Consider the following 18333-nt stretch of genomic DNA (forward strand, 5'->3'; position numbering starts at 1 on the left):
ATTACTACTTCAATCTTCATAACAGCTCTTTGAGGTAGGAGCTCTTGTTACTGCTGAACATATTAGGAAATAGCCTTGAGAGCTTTTAAGGAATTTTCTCAAAGATAAGGATCAATACATTTCCAAGGAGTGTACGCAGCCAGAGGCCACCCTGTGTGTGGGAGGCTTCTGTACGGTGGGGTAAAGACCCACCTCTAACCACTCAGAGTCTTACTCATGTTGCTGGTAATGAAAATGGAGGAAAGTGTGGGGCATAGGTATCAGCTTTAGAAGATGATGCTCATTGATTTGAATACTAATATAATATGGTCCTAGAAAGTAGCATTTTGTACTGTCTTTTCATTATTCTTACTAAGTTGCTCCTGGAAAAGGATTGCACATTTCCCTGAGAGGGTGGGATTTCACAGCTCCTCACACCCTCCCAGGTCAGACCCACATGGCAGAGAGGGCAGAAAGGGGCTGCCATACTGGGGATTCAGTTTTTATTTATTATTTATTATTTATCATGTCGTCTTCCTTCTTAATGAAAAGAAGTTCTCACATTCCTCTTTGTTGATTTTGGGCAACAAGTCTTTATGCCTCACTAAGGCTTTGGCATGAATATAAAACATGTCTGTATGTGATTTTTATCAAAACGTGAAAGAACTTTTATAAACTAAACCATGAAATAATTGATGTCCTTCCTCTGTTACCCACATGGGTGTGTGTCTTGAGTGATTAAAACTCACTCCCCTAGTCATTTAACAGGTTTATTTCAGTTGGAATAAAGAGTGGTGGAGAAGAAGAGCGTGGGACCCCCGTGCCTGCACGACAGGAAGGAGAGCGCAGGCTGGTGTTAAGATTAACAGCAGTGAGTCTGGATCACTTGAAACTCTGTAGCAGATCTGAGAGTGGAGTGTTTGCAGCTGCTCATTTCCAGCTTTTTCCCTCCCCTCGGGCTACTGAGAGATGGGAGTCTAGGAACACAGATTACAAGGCCGAGGTGGTGACAGTCCACAAAAACACAAATTTCTTCATGTGGTATTTATGATTGTCTCATGCAGTCCTGCATGTTAGCTCTTAGGGGCGTGGGATGAGAATAGCAGGAATCTTAGTGATAAGTCCAGCTAGCCCTCTCATTTGACAGATGAAGAAACCTCGTGAGAGGTTCAAGAGTGGAGCCAAGGTCATACAGCTAGCGAGGGTCAGGACCATGTTCCAAGTCCTTAAGTTCTAGTCCAGTGTGATTCCATACCCCTGGGCTGTAGTGGGCAGAATCACCATAAGAGGTCCAGGACCTTGAGTTTTTTCTTTCACATGTGTTGCTGCACATAGCACTTACTCCACATTAGAACATACAATGTTTTATTTAACACACGTGTAGTAACTAAGCTCATTACTGTATGTTCCATACAGATGATTTTGGGGTAGAGCCCATCCTCTGGAATCAAAAATATAACTGTCAGTGTTTTAAAAGGCTTATGTTTTGAATTAAAATTTAAGTGCTGTCTGGTTCAATCTATATTCTCCTGTTTGGGGAATATGCATTAAAAGTGCTATGGAGGAGAACCCTGGCCAGTTGCCCTTGGTGTGGAGAGATTTGCTGGGAATGTCGAGGGTGTGCATTTTTATGCTTCTTCCTTCATTTATAAATAAGCTGGTTTATTGAAAGGTGACTGTGAATCTATTGCAGAATGTTCTTAGATTTAGAAATATCTCATTTGGGGTTGAGGCAGAGGCTTCTGGTGGTTGATGAGAGGCCCGCTATTATAATGACCACCCTCATATCCTCCTTGAGTGTCCCCAAGGCCACAATCCCAGTCATCCCTCCTTCCTTGACACATGCCACTTTGCCATCCCTTCTTCCTGGAATCTTGTTTCTGTTCAACTATAACTCCTTTCTTCTACAACTGGAGGAGATCACAAGAGGACTTGGGCTGGTCTGACCAGAGAATGAGGGGATATTCGATGTTTGCTCAGAGGTAATAGGTATGGGTACAAAATAACTCTTGACTGGGAGTTTTCTTTGTCTTTGGTAGTGTTTCATGAATTGTGCTCCAAGGAATCCAGTATTCCAGAGATGTCAGAGGGATTCTACCCCAAACAGGTTCTGCGTTCAAATAAGCTTGGGAATCAAAGGGTTAAATAAAATTTCTGCAGGACTTTTCAGGACCCGTAACATAATTCTCATGTATAATTTGAATCTTTAGGAGGAAGGTACGGCATAGTGCATTTTCCTCAAGCATATTTAACTACTGATACCACTTTTTTTTTTAAGTACTTCCCAGAGCCAGGGTTTAAGAACACAATTCAGAAAGAAACTACTCAGTGTGGATACTTAACCCTTATAGGTGAATTGTAGCCTTTCAAAGTCCTATTTGTGGCAGGTCGGTTTTTTGAATCCAGAGCTTTAGAGGTGAGAGGAAGGGGAAGAAAGAGGAGAGAAAGGGATTCAGTGTGTGTCAAGGGAAGGAGTGTGGTGGAGGAAGGAGGCGGAAGAGAGTGAAGGTACTTAAAAAGGCAATTGAGAGACCAGAAAACTGTTCTCTTAGAATATCTTCATTGGTGGGAAGGTTGATAGTGCTGTTGGAGAACTGAGAGCACGGTGGTGTATGAACTCTGATGATGCTTACTGCTGTAATCAGATATGTAAACATGAAGGGGTAGGCTTCTTGTAAAGTGGAAATACTGCATTTCACCGAGTTTATTCAGATACTGGGTGCTCTGGATGTTATTGAAATAGATCTGTTTCCAAATTACTTTAACTTTATGTTGACATAAGAATGATGCACAAATGAAAGAAATATACAGAAAATAATTTTATAAAAGGAAAAAAGGATAATGTTGGAGAAGAAGAATTTTTACTGGAAGTGACAGAAATGATAAACAAGGGAGATGAGGTCTAGCTCTGTTTTCAGATGTGCAGGTAGACAATATATCTCAGGACGAGTGTGGGCATGGCTTGGTTATTGTCAGCATGTCTGAGTAGACTGGGAAAAACTAGAACTTAGATTTGGAAACTGCTTCTCGCAGTAACGTAGTCACTCAAAAGGTAGATTGAGCTGCCCACTTGAGAAACCAGTGGGCCTGGTACCAGATACCCTGTGACTGTGTCCTGCACATAAAACCATGTGTGTACTTGTCCATAGGGCATAATATAGAATTCAGGAATGAGAGAGAGTCCCTGGAATAGGATCTGACAAAAGGAAGGCAGGGCTGTTCTTCTGGAGGCCCTGCTGTACTCAGTAGACCATTGATTGACGGAGAGCTTGGGTAGGATGAATGAAGCAAGTCCTGGGAACTGGGATCAGATCTGGGACAGAAGGGCAGGGTCAGCCTGGAGACACAGCTAAGAAGGACTCTAGACCACAGAGGGTTGGTCCACAGCTGTTGACATTCCCTGTTTCAGTCCTAGAGATGAGAATGGGCCTAATCCTGACAATTTTTGGAGATGAAGAAGGAAAGTCAAATGGTTCCAGCCATGGGGAGAGGAGGGAAGCAGGGATTGAAAGCTAGACAGATAGAAGTTGGAGCACTCAGAGGTCTTTCACCTTTTCTTTTGTCAGGTTACAATGAGACGACTGGGTCTTTTGTCTGAGCCCAGGTAGAATGCAATGAACTCTTCTCTGAAATGTCTCCTTGGTGTTGAGATTTTTGGGGAGTGAAGGTGGGGCATATACTTGTGACATTCTGGTAGTTGTAGTAGTTTAGTTGGACTTGTCTTGTGTCTCATGGTTATTAGATCCTTGAGAGTAGGGGTCATGAAATCAGAAATAGCATACACAACTGTTGTTTACTAAGCTCCTACATTATGCCAAATGCTTAAAACAAAAAAATAAAACCAAGAAGTAGGTGTTATCATCTCCACTTTACAGACAACAAAACTGAGGTTCTAGAAGGTCAGCTAGCAGCTATTCAGGTCTTCAGAGCTGCTACGTGGAGGGGCCAGGAGTCAGACCCAGATGTCCCTGGCTCCAAATCCCATGTGCTTTCACTTATACCACCTGGGAAGTTTTAAAAAATACTGAGGCACGTACCCTGTCCTCAAATATTTGGATTCATTTCATCTGGACTAGCATTTGGACATCTGTATTTTGTAACTCCCCTGGGGGATTTCGGTGTGCAGCCAGGGCCGGGAATCCTGGTCCTCTATCATGTCGTCTTGTCTGTATTGTTATCCCTGGCATCTAGTACAGCACTCACCCATGATAGGGGTTAAAGACGTGTTTATTGATTAGTTCAGATGGTGTCTGTAGCCAGAGGGAAGAGCAGGGGCTGAATGCCACTAGAAGTTATAAAGTGTCCCCTTAGAGGCTGAAATCGAACATTTGATGTTCATCCGAAGACATAATTAAGGATCAGAGGGCTGCTACCCATTACATGCTTAGAGATGTTTTCCCAAACCTTCTCTTGCAGGTGGCGTTGTCCTCAATCCATCCTATTATGGCATGTCTGGCCATACCAACATCATGATCCATGAGGTGGGGCATGTCCTGGGACTCTACCATGTCTTCAAAGGGGTCAGTGAAAGAGAATCGTGCGATGACCCCTGCAGGGAAACGGTGCCGTCCATGGATACGGGAGACCTCTGTGCTGACACTGCCCCCACTCCCAAGAGTAAGCTGTGCCGGGACCCAGAGCCTACCAATGATACCTGTGGCTTCACCCACTTCCCAGGGGCTCCATTCAGCAACTACATGAGCTATACAGGTATCACAACAGTCTTGACGTATTTGCTTTTTAAGATTGCGTGGGGGCCTTTGAGGGCTGGACACGTGGAGGTGGAGGTGTGGGAGGTGGAGAGGGCTGTCAAGCAGTCATTTGTGCCAGAGTTGAAGTGTATTTGTCATGGCATAGTCTTTTGTTCAAGTCTTTGAAGAACTTAAAAACATTTTGAGATATTAAGGGGTCTCGTTGACTGGATTCTTTTCCACAAGAGATTAAACACACTTATATCTCGGATAGTTAGAAAAGGGGACTAAGCCAAATCTCTCTTGAGATCCCTTTGACCTCTCGAACTTGGTTATTCTTGTTCTTAGGCACGTACTCTGGAGGAGAGTCCAATAGAGATGGGGAAAGAGGTTTCTGGGTCAAAGTGGCTCTTTGTACTATTTTTGAAGTTGGCCAAGACGATGGCTCTGGTTAATTTTAACTCAGGATTCCTTTTTATTTTATGTTATTTTTTTAAGTATCAGATTCTCTTCTTCCAACACTAGCCAAAGGCTGACTTTTAGCTTGCCTACCAAAAAAATGGTGCCATCTCACTTAAAAAATGATACTTTCCTGGCCCTGGGAGCGATTGTATCACCTGGTCTTGTTGCCTGGATTTTGCTTCTTTCTTGTCCTCACACACCTTCCTCGTTTCTGGCAAAAAGTAATACTAGTCTAATCTAGTCTGATAATGGTCTCAAATTTATCCCTAAAGTGAAGGACTTGTTTGATGTTGATGACCTCCTCCAGTGGTGAAGGAAGGAGGTAATTTTTCTGTAAGGTCAAGGGGCTCGTTTGGTGATAAGTTCTAGAACCAGCCCCTCCCAAAAAAGGATCAACCACAAGACCCTGGTCATGCCTTTGAAGAGAAGAAAGAGTGGTGAGCTGGCCCTGTTTGTGACATATCACTATATTTCTATCCAGGTCTCATTTTGATGTGTAATTCAGGTGCACTGAATTCATAAGGACCAGCATCTGTACCTCCCCCAACAAGGACCCAGTGGCCATTGCTGGGGCAGAGAGACCAGACAGGAGCGTCAGAGGGCGGAGCTGTTTAGGCACTACCTTTGAAGTGGGCAGAGGACACATCTAAGAAGCAGGGGAAGTGTTTGACTGGTTTGCTTTCATTGAAAAAGGCCCTGGAACTAAGATAGCTCCCTTTCTAATCCCAATGAAAAATGTATCTAATAGGAAGATTTTGCTGGCTCCAAAGTGAGGTGGGGACCACGACTGCCAGTCCTGCTGCCTCCTTGACATTTTGGCTCTCTCTCCCCTTGATCATCAACCCTGAATGCCCACTAATTTTGGCCAGTGTCACCGGGCATAAAGCAGGTGTCTGCAACTCTGCAGTTGTTCACAAATAAAAAGGCCATATGCTGAAACACTGCCATCTTGTGGTTTCCTGAGTAAGCAGCCGTCAGCTCAGAGCAACCCTGTACCCCAGGGCACGAGTCTCACCCTGGCCCAGCCCAGCCTCAAGGTAATAGCCCTGCTTTAGAGATAAGCAAGTGCTATACTCTGCCTTCTCTTTCCCACTTCCAGCTTAGATACTTTCTGGAACGGAATGCTTTTATTCATTTGACAAGTGTTTATGGAGCCTAATGAGTTTGAGTTGTTGCGTTAGCTGCTGGTGACCCAGGTGTGAACGAGGCAGAATTTATTCCTGTCTTGGTGCACTTTGCAAGTGAAAACCTCCATCTCTCCTGTTCCCTTTTTTGTCTCCACAGATGATGACTGCACTGACAACTTCACCCCTAACCAAGTGGCCCGAATGCACTGCTATTTGGACCTTGTATATCAGCAATGGAGTCAAAGCCAAAAGCCCACCCCCATTCCCATCCCACCCATGGTCATCGGGCAGACCCACAAGTCCCTCACTATCCACTGGCTGCCTCCAATTAGCGGAGTTGTGTATGACAGGTGAGAGAGGCATTTGCCATGGGCCAGCTGGGAGAATGTTTCTGTGGCGTTTTTTATGCACAAGGGGAAGAACATGAAGTTAGGGGAACCCCAATTTGGAACCATAAACATGTGCACCACTGCTCAGGGTTGCCTCCTCCATCCTGCTCAGTTCTCATCTCCTTAGCAGAGCTCGTGGGGCTCTCATGTGAGCCAGTGGCTCATCAGACATGCTCATTCCTTGCCGAGGGGCCTATCAGATGTTTCCTTCGGAAGGTCACATCTGGCAGGCTTCCAGGAGCTATAAATGTGGGAAAGCCTTCTCTGCCTCATGCTGTACCTGTGCCTACCCCGCTTATGGCTGCTGCCTGGTGGGATTGTCATTCCTTATCTGTTCATTGTCCTATCTGCCCCACTCAGATGACAGCTCCTAGGGGCCAGGACTGTGTTGTGTATCTTTGTCTCTTGGCCTGCCACAATACACACCTAATACATGTTTATTGAAGAGAATGATTATACTGAAAATTAGTTTTTATTCGTCCTTTGCATATGGGTATAAATGAATGCCAGGGACCTTTTTGTAAAAGAGAGAAGGTAGGAAAAGAGTGGCATCTGACAGTTGGTGGGAGGATAGGGGAATGTGATGACCTGTGCAGGCCCTCTGCTTTCACAACCTGACACCGTATTCTAAATGACAAGCATAGCTGTTATCAGTTTGGTCCTTCTGTGTGTGAAGCCTTGTGCTGGGTGTTTTAGCTGCAATTGCTTCATTAGGCCGTGCAGTAAGCACAGTTCCTGCTCTGTGAGTGAGACAGCCAAGCATAGAGAAGCACGCAGTGGCTAGCCCCAGACCTCACAAGGAAATAGAGGTGAATTTGGGGCATCCACTGGAATTGCAGAAAGGAGGAACACAGAATAGATTATTTCTTTGAATTTAGAGCTTTCCCAGTTAGCAGGTGGCTAGCTCTTCCTCTGTGTGTCACACTTCCCCTCTGAGCTAAGGAGCTGGATGTCCCCGGAGCATGTTTCCACGTCCTCCAGCTTTGCTGAAAGCCTGGGTGAGAGGACAGAGAGAGACGGGTGGGAGTAAGTGGGGGAATCATTTTCCAAAGTGGCCTTCCCAGCATTCTAGGATCATGGTACCTGTCCTCAATACCCTGATGCATACTCAAGGCATGACATCACTTAGACCCCACTATCCTGTAAAGCAGTTTTGATTGTCCTCAGCACCCAAGCTCTCACAGGCTCCATTTGTGAGTCAAGACATATCTATTCGATGTGTGTAAGAATCCTCTTCCTGCGAGTGTGACCTTGTGCCGCTTCGGTTGGACTGGCTGAACAGTGAGTCCTCTGTGGGCATGTGCAAACAGGAGTTTTACATCAGTTTATGTAACACATGTAAACAATTTAATCTTTCAATTCTCTGTCTGGTACAAACGTTACGATAAAGCAGACATCAGTGCTGGCTTACTGCGAGTCTGTTGGCAGGGCAGGCTGCAGTTTGCTTCCTTTCTCAGCTAGGTGGGTCACAGCATTGAGGCCTCTCAACACATGTGTCAGGGAGACTCACGTCACATACCCAGCGATTTATGTCACTCTTGGAGTTGTGTTTACTCCTCCCCAGTAGGTATTTGGAACCCTTATGTCAGAGAGGAGCCCAACCACGCATTCAGCCACGGCCCCGGAAGGGCCAAGTGCATCAGGGAAAAGTGGTTTGGAGTTACGTCCACACTAGAAGTGAGTGCTGACTGGAGTCCGAGGTTGGAGCTTAACTACACCTTTTCATTGCCAAAGTACTGGACACTTGATGGTGTTTGGAAACGTGCTCAAAGGAATTAAGGAACTTGTTGTGACCTTCAGCAATTTACTTAATCTCTCCGAGCCCAAGTGTCCTCATCTGTAAACATGGGGTTCTTACAGGGAGTAGAAATCAGTTATGAAAAGCACCTAGTGGAACAATGCCAAGTGTATAATGTGCTTAATAAATGGGAGCTGGTGGTGTGATTACCACCCTTATTTAACAATACTATTTTTCTAGTATATTACAAAATACTACTTTTCTCCGCCTACCTGTTGAGACACCTTGACTCGATGCCTCCATTTTCAGATGTGTCATTTACAATTGGGCTTCTACAAAAATCCTAAGTAGCAGAGATGAGCCTCATCAAGTGATTTCCCCTTGTGGTTTAGCTACTGTTGTTCGTACCTCTTTACCTCTTCCAGTCACCCCAGATCTGGAGCTTAAAGAGCTCTTCAGAGACTGTACTGATAGTCTCATGGACGCCCATGGAACCAGCTCTCACAGAGGACTGCCGAGGCCAGTCCCCGGGCTGACTGCTGCGGGGAGACGGAACAGGGCTTGGTCTGGACTTGCTCACAGGCAAAGGAGAAGGAATGGGAGTGGGAGTTCGCAACACCACGGAGCAATGCCCGAAGACGGGAGCCAAAGGTGCAGTGGGTGCCCAGAGGAGGGAGCGATGGCCGCTCAGAGGAGTCAGGCTAAGTGCCACCACAGAGGTTACGTTTGAATGAGTCTTGAAGTTTGAGTAGAAATTTGCTAAACAAAGAAGCTTGGAAAGCTTCTTTGACAGGGGAGACAACAGCAAGTTTCATGGAGCTGTGCGAACAGTGTGATGTATTTGTGGAGGGGTGATCAGTTCTTGGCGATGGGAACGCAAACTTCATGAGGGAACTGAAGGAGGTAAGGCTGGAGCGAGCGAGCATGTGAAGGACCTTGAATCAGCTAAGAAATTCAAATGTACCCCGTAGGCAATGAAGAGCCGAGGGGTATTATGTGTCCTATGACTTTTATTTTATGTATGTGATTAAAAGTAAGGAGTTTAAAACAGAAGACCGCATATAGCTAATAAGTTTACTCTGAAAATTGTTGTCTCTGTTTGTCGGGGGAAGGCGAGGGGCCTTTGCATGACTTCTGAGAGTCAGCATGGAAAGGAGTTTTATATCGAAAGATTCAGATGGTAATTACTTTGTGTTGATTGTTCCTCAGCCAGAGGCTGCCCACTTTCATCTCCACAGGCCTCCTTTATGACCTAGTTAAATTCTTCTGCTTCATAACCTTGAGATTTTCATGTCACTATGAATTTTGCAAAGATGAGGTCTACACAAGAAAGAAATGAGTTGAGAAATGGCTGTGCTCCCAGGCCTCATTCACCATCGCTGCTCTCCCACCCCCAAAGGTCTTCTGAATTTCCTCATCCAGGTCATCTGATTACTTCTCCTCATCTTCCTCCCTTGGTCTTCCCAGGGCCCCGGGCAGCGTGTGTGGTGCCTGCACTGAAGATGGGACGTTCCGTCAGTACGTGTACACGGCTTCCTCCCGGCGCGTGTGTGACTCCTCAGGTTACTGGACTCCAGAGGAGGCAGTGGGTAAAGGACCATGGCTTTTTCATTCATACCTCAGTGGCCGCTGAGAATGGGGGTTGAGGTTAAGGGTGGAGCGGTGGCATGGTGAGAAAAAGGTAGCTGTATGTTTGTGTGTGTGTGTCTGTGTCTGTGTGTGTCTGTGTGTTGCTGGGTATCTCCAGAGGCCTGGGAAGGACTCTGGCTGGTACCTTTGTGTGCCAGATGTCCCACGTGTTCTTAGTATGATGAAGCAGAGGTCAGCATAGAGGACAGAAGGATGGAGAAGTCAGCTGAGCTCAGGGTGGGACTTCAGAGTGAGATAGCTCAGGTGTGTAGTGTTACATGTGCCCCCCAGCCCAGGGAACAGCCTTGCCACGTGACGTGTAAGCTGGCCTCTTACTCCTCTCTATCAGGAGGGTAATAGAGAACACTTTGCAGGGAACACTCTACACTGGCTGAGCCAGTTTGGGTGGGAGTGAGGTGGACTAGGTGTTCCAAACTGATCGTTCTCGTCTAGGCTATTTTATGAGTCTCTTAATCACTGGTACTGGTTGTGCTTTGGATATGATCTTAGCTAAGATCTAGGAGGGGGAAAATGTTTTTAGTTGTCCCTTTTCCTGTCTCTCTTCCAACTTCTCAGTTACGTAGTCACTCATCTATGTATATCAATGCTTCTAAGACGAATTAGGGTGTGAGTGTTATCCCAATTCAAATCCAGAAAATGCTCTTGACATGAGTTTTAGCACCTTCTGATGAATGGCTTGACTTCATCCATCATCACTATCTTCAGTGTTGAGTCATTATCTTTTTCTTTTCCATATGTTTATTAAGATCCTAAAAACGACTCAGTAAGATGTGTTTGTCATGGCTTTATTTGAGTTAGTTTTTAGCCTTAAAGAAAGAAAGGAGAACATTGGTCTAATAGTCTACAGCTCTGCAAGATGTCCCCTCGGGCTCCTAGTTGTACAAATGACAGGAACCTCAAGGAGAAATCTGGAGGAAGACAATTACTTGATTAATCGTATAGGACTTTTCTCAAATGAGAGTTTTCAGGGAAGAATGGAAAGTGACTATAAAATTTACATTGGCACTGCATTGGTCTCTTTTAGAGATTGGCATTTCATAAAAGGCCATTTCTGTGGCAAACAGTTTGTCCTGTGCTGGTGTTTCAATGCCCATTTGACTCCCTGGCCCTGTAATTTTTTCTTTTTAATTCTTGGAAAAGTTTAAAGTTATCTGGTAGAGGTGAAAGGAATTAGAAGTTCTGGGTTCTAATTCGTATTGTGTCTTGAGGCAAACCAACTCAATTTTTAGAGCCTCTACTTCATGTTTTAAGATGAGAATATAATAAGTTGTGACAGACGGTGCTGCTGTTGGGTTGGCTTCCAAGGGCCTTTACTCTGCTGGTATCTTGGGATGACTGTTGGAAAATACTGCTGAGAAACACCGGTCTTCCTTTGTTTTGAAAACGTGAAGAACCAAGTCATATTTAAAATATCCACACTGTAAGTGATGGACACCCCAGCAGAGCATGCACAAACACATATATTCACAGATATGAGCAAAATGTATTTAATTACACTTAATGAACACCTATTGGCCACCAACTACTTTCTAAATGCTGTGGGGAATGGAAAATTGAACCAGACATGTTCCCTGCTTAAGTGTCATCTTCTTGGAGAGAACTTCCTTGAATCCATAATCTAAGATAGCCCCCAACCCCACCCTATCATTCTCTAGTCCCTTGTCATCCTTCGTTTTTCTTCAAAGATGCCATTACCACTTGTAATTATACTTATACCTCTTTATTTATTGTTGCACCTTCCACCCTATTGTAAAATATGTGAAGGTAAGACCTTTATCTCTCTTGTTCGCTATTCTATCTCTAATGCCTAGATTAGTGCTAAGTGTAAAAGAGGGACCCAGTCAAGTTTTGTTGAATGAATGAATGAATGAAGGTATTCACAATATTGGCAAAAACCAATAAGGACCATAAGATGTAATACACACACACACAAACACACACACACACACACACGTTTGAACTTGTTTCCTCTGGGCTTTAGAACATTCTCTATTTTCCAAATTCTGAAGGTCTAAACAATTCTGATTTTGCAAATGTAGTTTGCAGCTGCTTCTGTGGAACAGGGTACAGCTCTTCTACACTAACCTAGTAAGGCAGAGGTTAAATACTGCTTATTTTATAAATGTGGAAGTTGAGGCTTAGAAAGAGCTGCTATGGTCACACGGGTAATGGCACAGCACCCATTAGAGCCTGGCGCTGCTGATTCCTTATTCAGCACTTTCCCTTCGATTCCCTTTATGTGAAATAAAAGACAACCGCCTTATACAGATCATTTCCACAGAGCTGACCTTAACATATTTGTGGTATTTGTTTTTTCCACCATTACCTTTTTATCTGGCTACTGAATCTCCACTTTTGCCCACTCTAGAATACGTGTTTCTCTTTCCTGCCTGCACTTTCCTCCATGCAGTGACCTACCTCCTCACGCTTCCTGAACTGAAAGGGAAATTTCAATGTATGGCTTTAAAGTGTGGCTAACAGTTGATTTGAAGGACTGCCAAGGTGCCATCTTAGGGAATGAAAGTTTCGTGCAGAGCCTAGTTAAACAAGGAGCAGAGTGGCAGACTGAAATGAATATTGGCCTTATTAATAAATAAAATGGGGCTTCAGAAGCATTAATTTATCATAAATTATTAATAAACTAAGTGCAAATAATTCTCCTTTGCTCAAGGATTCATTAAAGACGTGGTTCACCCTTCCGCCTTGGCCTCAGGTTTCTGCCTAGGATCTGGGTTGCTCTATTCCCAATGCCTTGCTGGTTTTCTCTTGTTAAAAGCACCAAGTAGAGGTGACATGGAACAAGACGTAATACTTTTGAATTGTTCCACCTTTGTCCTCACCTTTGTACTGCTTAAGATCTAACCCACTAAGCTGACCAGCGTCTGTGGGAATTCCCTCTCCATTCTCTTCTTCATTCTTCTTTCCAGTAGTTGATATGGACTACTCGCTTTCAGACTTTTAATGGCCATTCCTGATATGTCTTTCTGTTCATCTCCCCCAGGGCCTCCAGACGTGGATCAGCCCTGTGAGCCGAGCTTGCAGGCCTGGAGTCCAGAGCTCCACCTGTACCATATGAACATGACGGTCCCCTGCCCTTCGGAAGGCTGTAGCCTGGAGCTGCTCTTCCAGCACCCGGTCCAAGCCGACATGCTCACCCTATGGGTCACCTACCTCTCCATGGACTCCTCCCAGGCACTCTTTGATACGGAGATCTTGGTGGAACACCAGGAGTCTGTGCACCTGGGCCCCTTAGACACTTTCTGTGACACCCCCCTCACTATCAAACTGCATGTTGATGGGAAGGTTTTGGGGGTGAAAGTCTACACCTTTGACGAGCGGATGGAGGTTGACGCAGCTCTGCTGACTTCTCAGCCCCACAGTCCCCTGTGTTCTGGCTGCAGGCCTGTGAGCTACCAGGTTCTCCGGGAGCCCCCATTTGCCAGTGGCTTGCCCGTGGTGGTGACAGATCCGCACAGGAAGTTCACAGACGTGTGAGTTGGGCAGTAAGGCTTTCCAAACCATGGGATGTCTTGGGGCTTTGGGAGTGAGTTTTGTTTCCATTTTCCCCCACATTTTTACATTCTGACATGCCCTTAGTTGGAGAAATGTTCAGCATCTCAGAGGGGATTTTATTCTAGAGTGACATCTCTGAGATGAAGGAAAATATTTCCCAGAAAGGGGCAAGAAGGTGTTCTGACTGATGATGCCGTCATTAGGATTATGGAAAAAAGAGGTTAGTCTGTGAGGTGTGTCCGTTGGACTGAAAGTAGTTGCCACAGATAAGTTGATCGGAGTCAGACACTCCTGTATGGTGACACAAGTTAATTTCTGATTCCTTGCTGCAGTTGTTGGGTAATCTGCCACAGCTCCTATGACTTTCGAAGGTTATGGTCAACTCTTCCTTAGCTCAGCAAAGAAGCCCAGGGTCCTGCAGACACTACACTTAGTTTCATGACTCTTTCATGATGTGTGTTTCATGCTTTCCTCTTTTTCTTGTTCCATCCTCCCTCCATCTCTCTTTCCTTCTTTTCCAACTCTCCTCTTTCTCTTTCTTCTGTTCTTTCTACATTTAGCGAGCTCTGCTGTGTTCCTGGCACTGTGTGCTCAGTGCGAGGGACACAGACTAGGATAAAATTGTTGGCTTAAAAGCGTTCAGTGTCTAGAGTAGGAGGCTGGTATCCTCAAAGGCAACTTCTCCCACCTCATAATTTTCCTCAGAGACTGCCCTGAGGATAGAACTAGGGGGAAAGCAAAAGTTTTATCAGAGGTACTGCATCGGTTAGTTTTTGCTGCATTAGAAATCATCACAAAATGTCGTGGGTTAAAGTAACTACTCTTTCTCGTGATTCTCTGGGTTGGTTGGGTGTTCTCATCTGTCCTGGCCTGTCCAGGGCTGGATGGCCGGGGACAACCTCATGTTAGAGGCTCATATTAGAGGTTCAGCTAGCGCGGCAGGCAAGCAATTGCCTGGCAAGACAATTGCCTCTTTCCACATGGTCCCTCATTCTCTAGTAGCTTCTCCTGAGCTGATTCCCATGGCAGTGGCAAGGTCTCCAGCAGCAGCAAAGGCAAGCCCCCAAATGCTCGCACTTTTCAAGCCTCTGCTTATGTTATTCGTGATAACGTTCCACCAGCCAAAGCAAGACACACAGCCAACTCCAGATTCAAAGGGTGCAAAATCAACTCTGTCTTATGGTGAGAGGAACAGCAAAGTCACGTCCCAGGGAATGTGCATCTGGGGGTGGAAGAATTTGTGGCCATTCTGCAGTCTACCACAGCTACAGAAAGTAGAGAAAAATGTTCACCGTGGGCTTTACCGCATCTTTGTCCCATATTTGCTCTCTGAATTAGAACTAGAAGACAGTGAAATGGTCAAAAAGCTCATACAAATGGGAGGATAGATCACGGGATGGATTCAAAAAGAAAAAAACATGATTTTTGAGCTTCTCTAATAAGTGGTTAAAATGGCATTTGTTATCTAACTTGGTATCCACACTTGCACTCACTCACACACACCCACACCACACATTTAGACGCACAACATTTAAGATCAATAATATCCATTTTATGGGTGAGAAAACTAAGGCTTAACTTTAATTTGGTTGAACAGAACTAGTACGTGGAAGACTCAGGATTGAAATCCAGTTTTCAGACTGTCTCATTTTGGTGCCCTTTCCTTAGTAACATATTGCCTTTTACAAACTCACACCACTGAAGATTAGGGCTACCTGCTGCTGAGCCTTTCCCCCCAGCAAGCATAAACCCATCCTGACGCTTGCTTCCAGTCCACTCCCAGCCACAGGACAGTGTAAGACGTTTATGTGTGGTGGCATGAGGAATCTGACGGAAACCAGCCCATAAAGAGGAGCCATGGGAATTGGTTAGGACATAAAATTGGTTCTGCTTTTGAAATCTCTGACACTTTCATGAGAAGATTGCTTCCCTACAGAAAGCTAATTTAGAAATCTGAGAGTATTTAATATTTAGGTGTCCTTCCCATTAAAATAACTAAAAGCCAGTACAGAGATTTTTAAAGGGGTTTTTGAAGCCCCACGACCTTTCCTGTTTGCTGGTTGCAGCATCAGGAGAGAGAGCGGAGGCTTTGTGGTTGAGCTGAACAGTCTGTGAAGGAAGAGAGGGTCTTGGCAGCAGCTTCACGGTGGTCACTCACGGCAGTCCTGACAACCCTTTGAGATCCTGTCCTCCTAAGTCACTCCCATCCTGCTTGATTCTGGCAGTAGTTTTCCCACTAGGGCAGGCACTGGACAAAATTAACGTGAAGGCAGAGTTTGTCTTTGGAACCAGCACCCCCCCTCCTGAGCCCCGTCCTCCTTTCTGGATGTTCTCTCTCTCGTGTTCTCCACCTCATCAGTGCACCTGGGCTCTAGAGAGAGTTTGATAAACTCTGTTCATCTCTGGTGCCAACTGATAAAATTCCATTCCAGTCTATATGCATTTTGATAGGTTTGGAGCTGGGGAGTAATGTAACGCATTCCTAACCATGGAATTTCTTGTGTCCTCAAAATGATGATGGAAGGTGTTCTTCCCTCCTTTTAGGAGAGTGTTGCTCTTCCACCTGAGGATACAGTCTCCTTAAGATAAGAATTCTCTTGAGAGACAAGAAAACTGTGATCCACAGACCCAAGAAGGGCCTTGCTAAGCCCAAATTCTGAAGCTTTCCTCTTCACTTTCTTTGATTTCTTTGAAGATACAGAAGACTAGTTTTCCAATAGGTTTTTTTTTTTTTAACGTGGTAAAGATATGCTTGAAATGTCATCCTCCTGTGTTGTGTAGGACTGTTAGTTAATTCAGCAAGCATTCATTGCACGTTCACCACATGGAACATCCTGAATACAGAAAGGAATATGGTTTCACACATTCTGCTGCTGTGTAAGACCGTGTACCCTGATCTTTGTTTCAGATGATTGGCATTTGTTTAACATTTATGTCCCCCGTAATATTTCTTTTAAACTCCTGCAAACCGTCTGCAAAGGAGCCAGGGCGTGTCTCGCTTTCTGGATGTAGTGATCACAGCCTATTGGTTTCCACAGGGAGGTCACGCCTGGGCAGATGTATCGGTACCAAGTTCAAGCTGAAGCTGGAGCAGAACTGGGAGAAGCTTCACCTCCTCTGAGCCACATCCATGGAGCCCCTTACTGTGGAGATGGGAAGGTAGCAAGGTGAGTATCGTGTGCATGGGAACGTGCGAGGAAGGACCTGACCGGAAGAGTCAGCCTCGAGGTTGTTTGACTTGTTTTGGAAATATAGGCAGCAGGACACTGTGTGATTCTAGTGTTAAAATTTAAGACCTGGAAGTTATCTTGAAGGTCACCACATCTCTACATAGTTAAGGAGGGCCAAACTTTATTTAGAGCTCACCCCAGAGTACTGACATATTGGGGCTGATTCTGTGGGGCCCCTCTTGAGGTTTCAAAGAACAACTACTGGGCAGTGAATCAGGGAAGGAATTCATGGGGGAAAAGGCTGCTTGTCAAATGATGCTAAAAGAGGATGTGAGAATATCTTTTGGATCAGTGGCCTGTCCTGTACTGCTAACGAGCGGTGTGACCCGAGGGAAGTCAGTATAGCTTTCTGAGCTTCAGTTGTTCATTTGACCCCTGGAAGACCTGATGGCAATGTAATTTCCAGCTATTCTAGAAAATCACCAAGGTAGAGGTGGAATCACTCCTTTGGTTTCTTAACATTCCTTTTTCTGTTTCCCTTTTGTGATAGCAACCTAGAGGACTAATTCACTCTAATTAGCCTGGGACTTTCCCAAATTTAGCACTGAAAATTCCCACACCCCGGTTTGTCACCCTCTATCAACCTATCCTGAATTCTTATCTAACCTAATATGTTGCTTATATAAAGCTGCTGGGAGAAGGAGGCTGGAAGGCCAGGCACTGTGATTTGTCTTAGATTCTGCATTCTAATAAGATGGCCTATTTTTAATTTCCCAGACTATGTGAAAATATATTACATCTTGAAGTTCTAATAGGAAGCAATTCTGTAGCCTTCCTTGGGATCCCTTGCATTGCTTAGTAATCACTAAGTATTGTTTATCTTCTCAATCTCCTGAGATCCTTAAGCTTTAGTGTAAGCCTATTCCTTTTCATGGAAATATAAACACCACATGTTTGCAGACTTCGGTAATATATGAGGTGAATGAGGTCACTTAAATACCCAAACTTTGCTAGTTTGCTGCCACCTTCTGCCTAACTCAGTCTCAGCTTCCACCTCTCCTCCACCTTCCACTCCCCTCCATCATCTCAGTCGAGTTTCTCCCTGGGGATGCCTCGCATGTTCAAAGAACGACTCTGGCTGTTGCTGTTGTTTGCCCTGTTCTGACTGCCTGATTGTAAGTCTGCACCCACAGTTACGGTGAGGGGCTTGCTTACCACTGCTACCCGGGCAGATCCCTCCTTGAACAAAACACTCCCCTATGTCAAGAGTCTCCAAGCAGTTCTCTGACGGTGGCCACCCTGAGGTCCCAGGATGCCACATCTGCTGGGGGCTGGAACAGAAAGTGGTAAAGGGTCCCCTTCCTAACCTGTGTTGCAGATTCTCTACTGTGTCTTGAAACAGCTTTGCCTGAAGTAGCCTCTGCTTGGCTACTGGGTCTCACATGGTTCCTATCAAGATGTTCTTTCAAATGTCTACCTGTATTCCCTTTCTGTAGAGTCACACTTTCTGCCATCCAGTGGGAAGATATCTCTGAATTCCAGCTTTAACTCATCTGGAGGCAGTCCGTTACACGGAACAAGAAGGAGCTGTACAAATAATTTAACTCACTGTGT

The 18333-nt window shown here is 45.0% G+C and overlaps 1 protein-coding gene across 1 annotated transcript in view; it reads left to right on the forward strand.

Moving 5' to 3' along the window:
* The window catches only part of PAPPA2 (pappalysin 2), a 257488-nt gene that overhangs the window by 111958 nt on the left and 127197 nt on the right, over nt 1-18333 (forward strand). The window contains exons 4-8 of the mRNA XM_046680507.1: nt 4396-4689; nt 6417-6609; nt 9854-9975; nt 13038-13527; nt 16588-16716. Of these exons, the coding sequence (XP_046536463.1) occupies nt 4396-4689; nt 6417-6609; nt 9854-9975; nt 13038-13527; nt 16588-16716 (1228 nt within the window). The remainder of the gene's footprint in view (nt 1-4395; nt 4690-6416; nt 6610-9853; nt 9976-13037; nt 13528-16587; nt 16717-18333) is intronic.

This window comes from Equus quagga, chromosome 13, assembly GCF_021613505.1.
Source record: "Equus quagga isolate Etosha38 chromosome 13, UCLA_HA_Equagga_1.0, whole genome shotgun sequence".
Classification (NCBI taxonomy): Eukaryota; Metazoa; Chordata; class Mammalia; order Perissodactyla; family Equidae; genus Equus; species Equus quagga.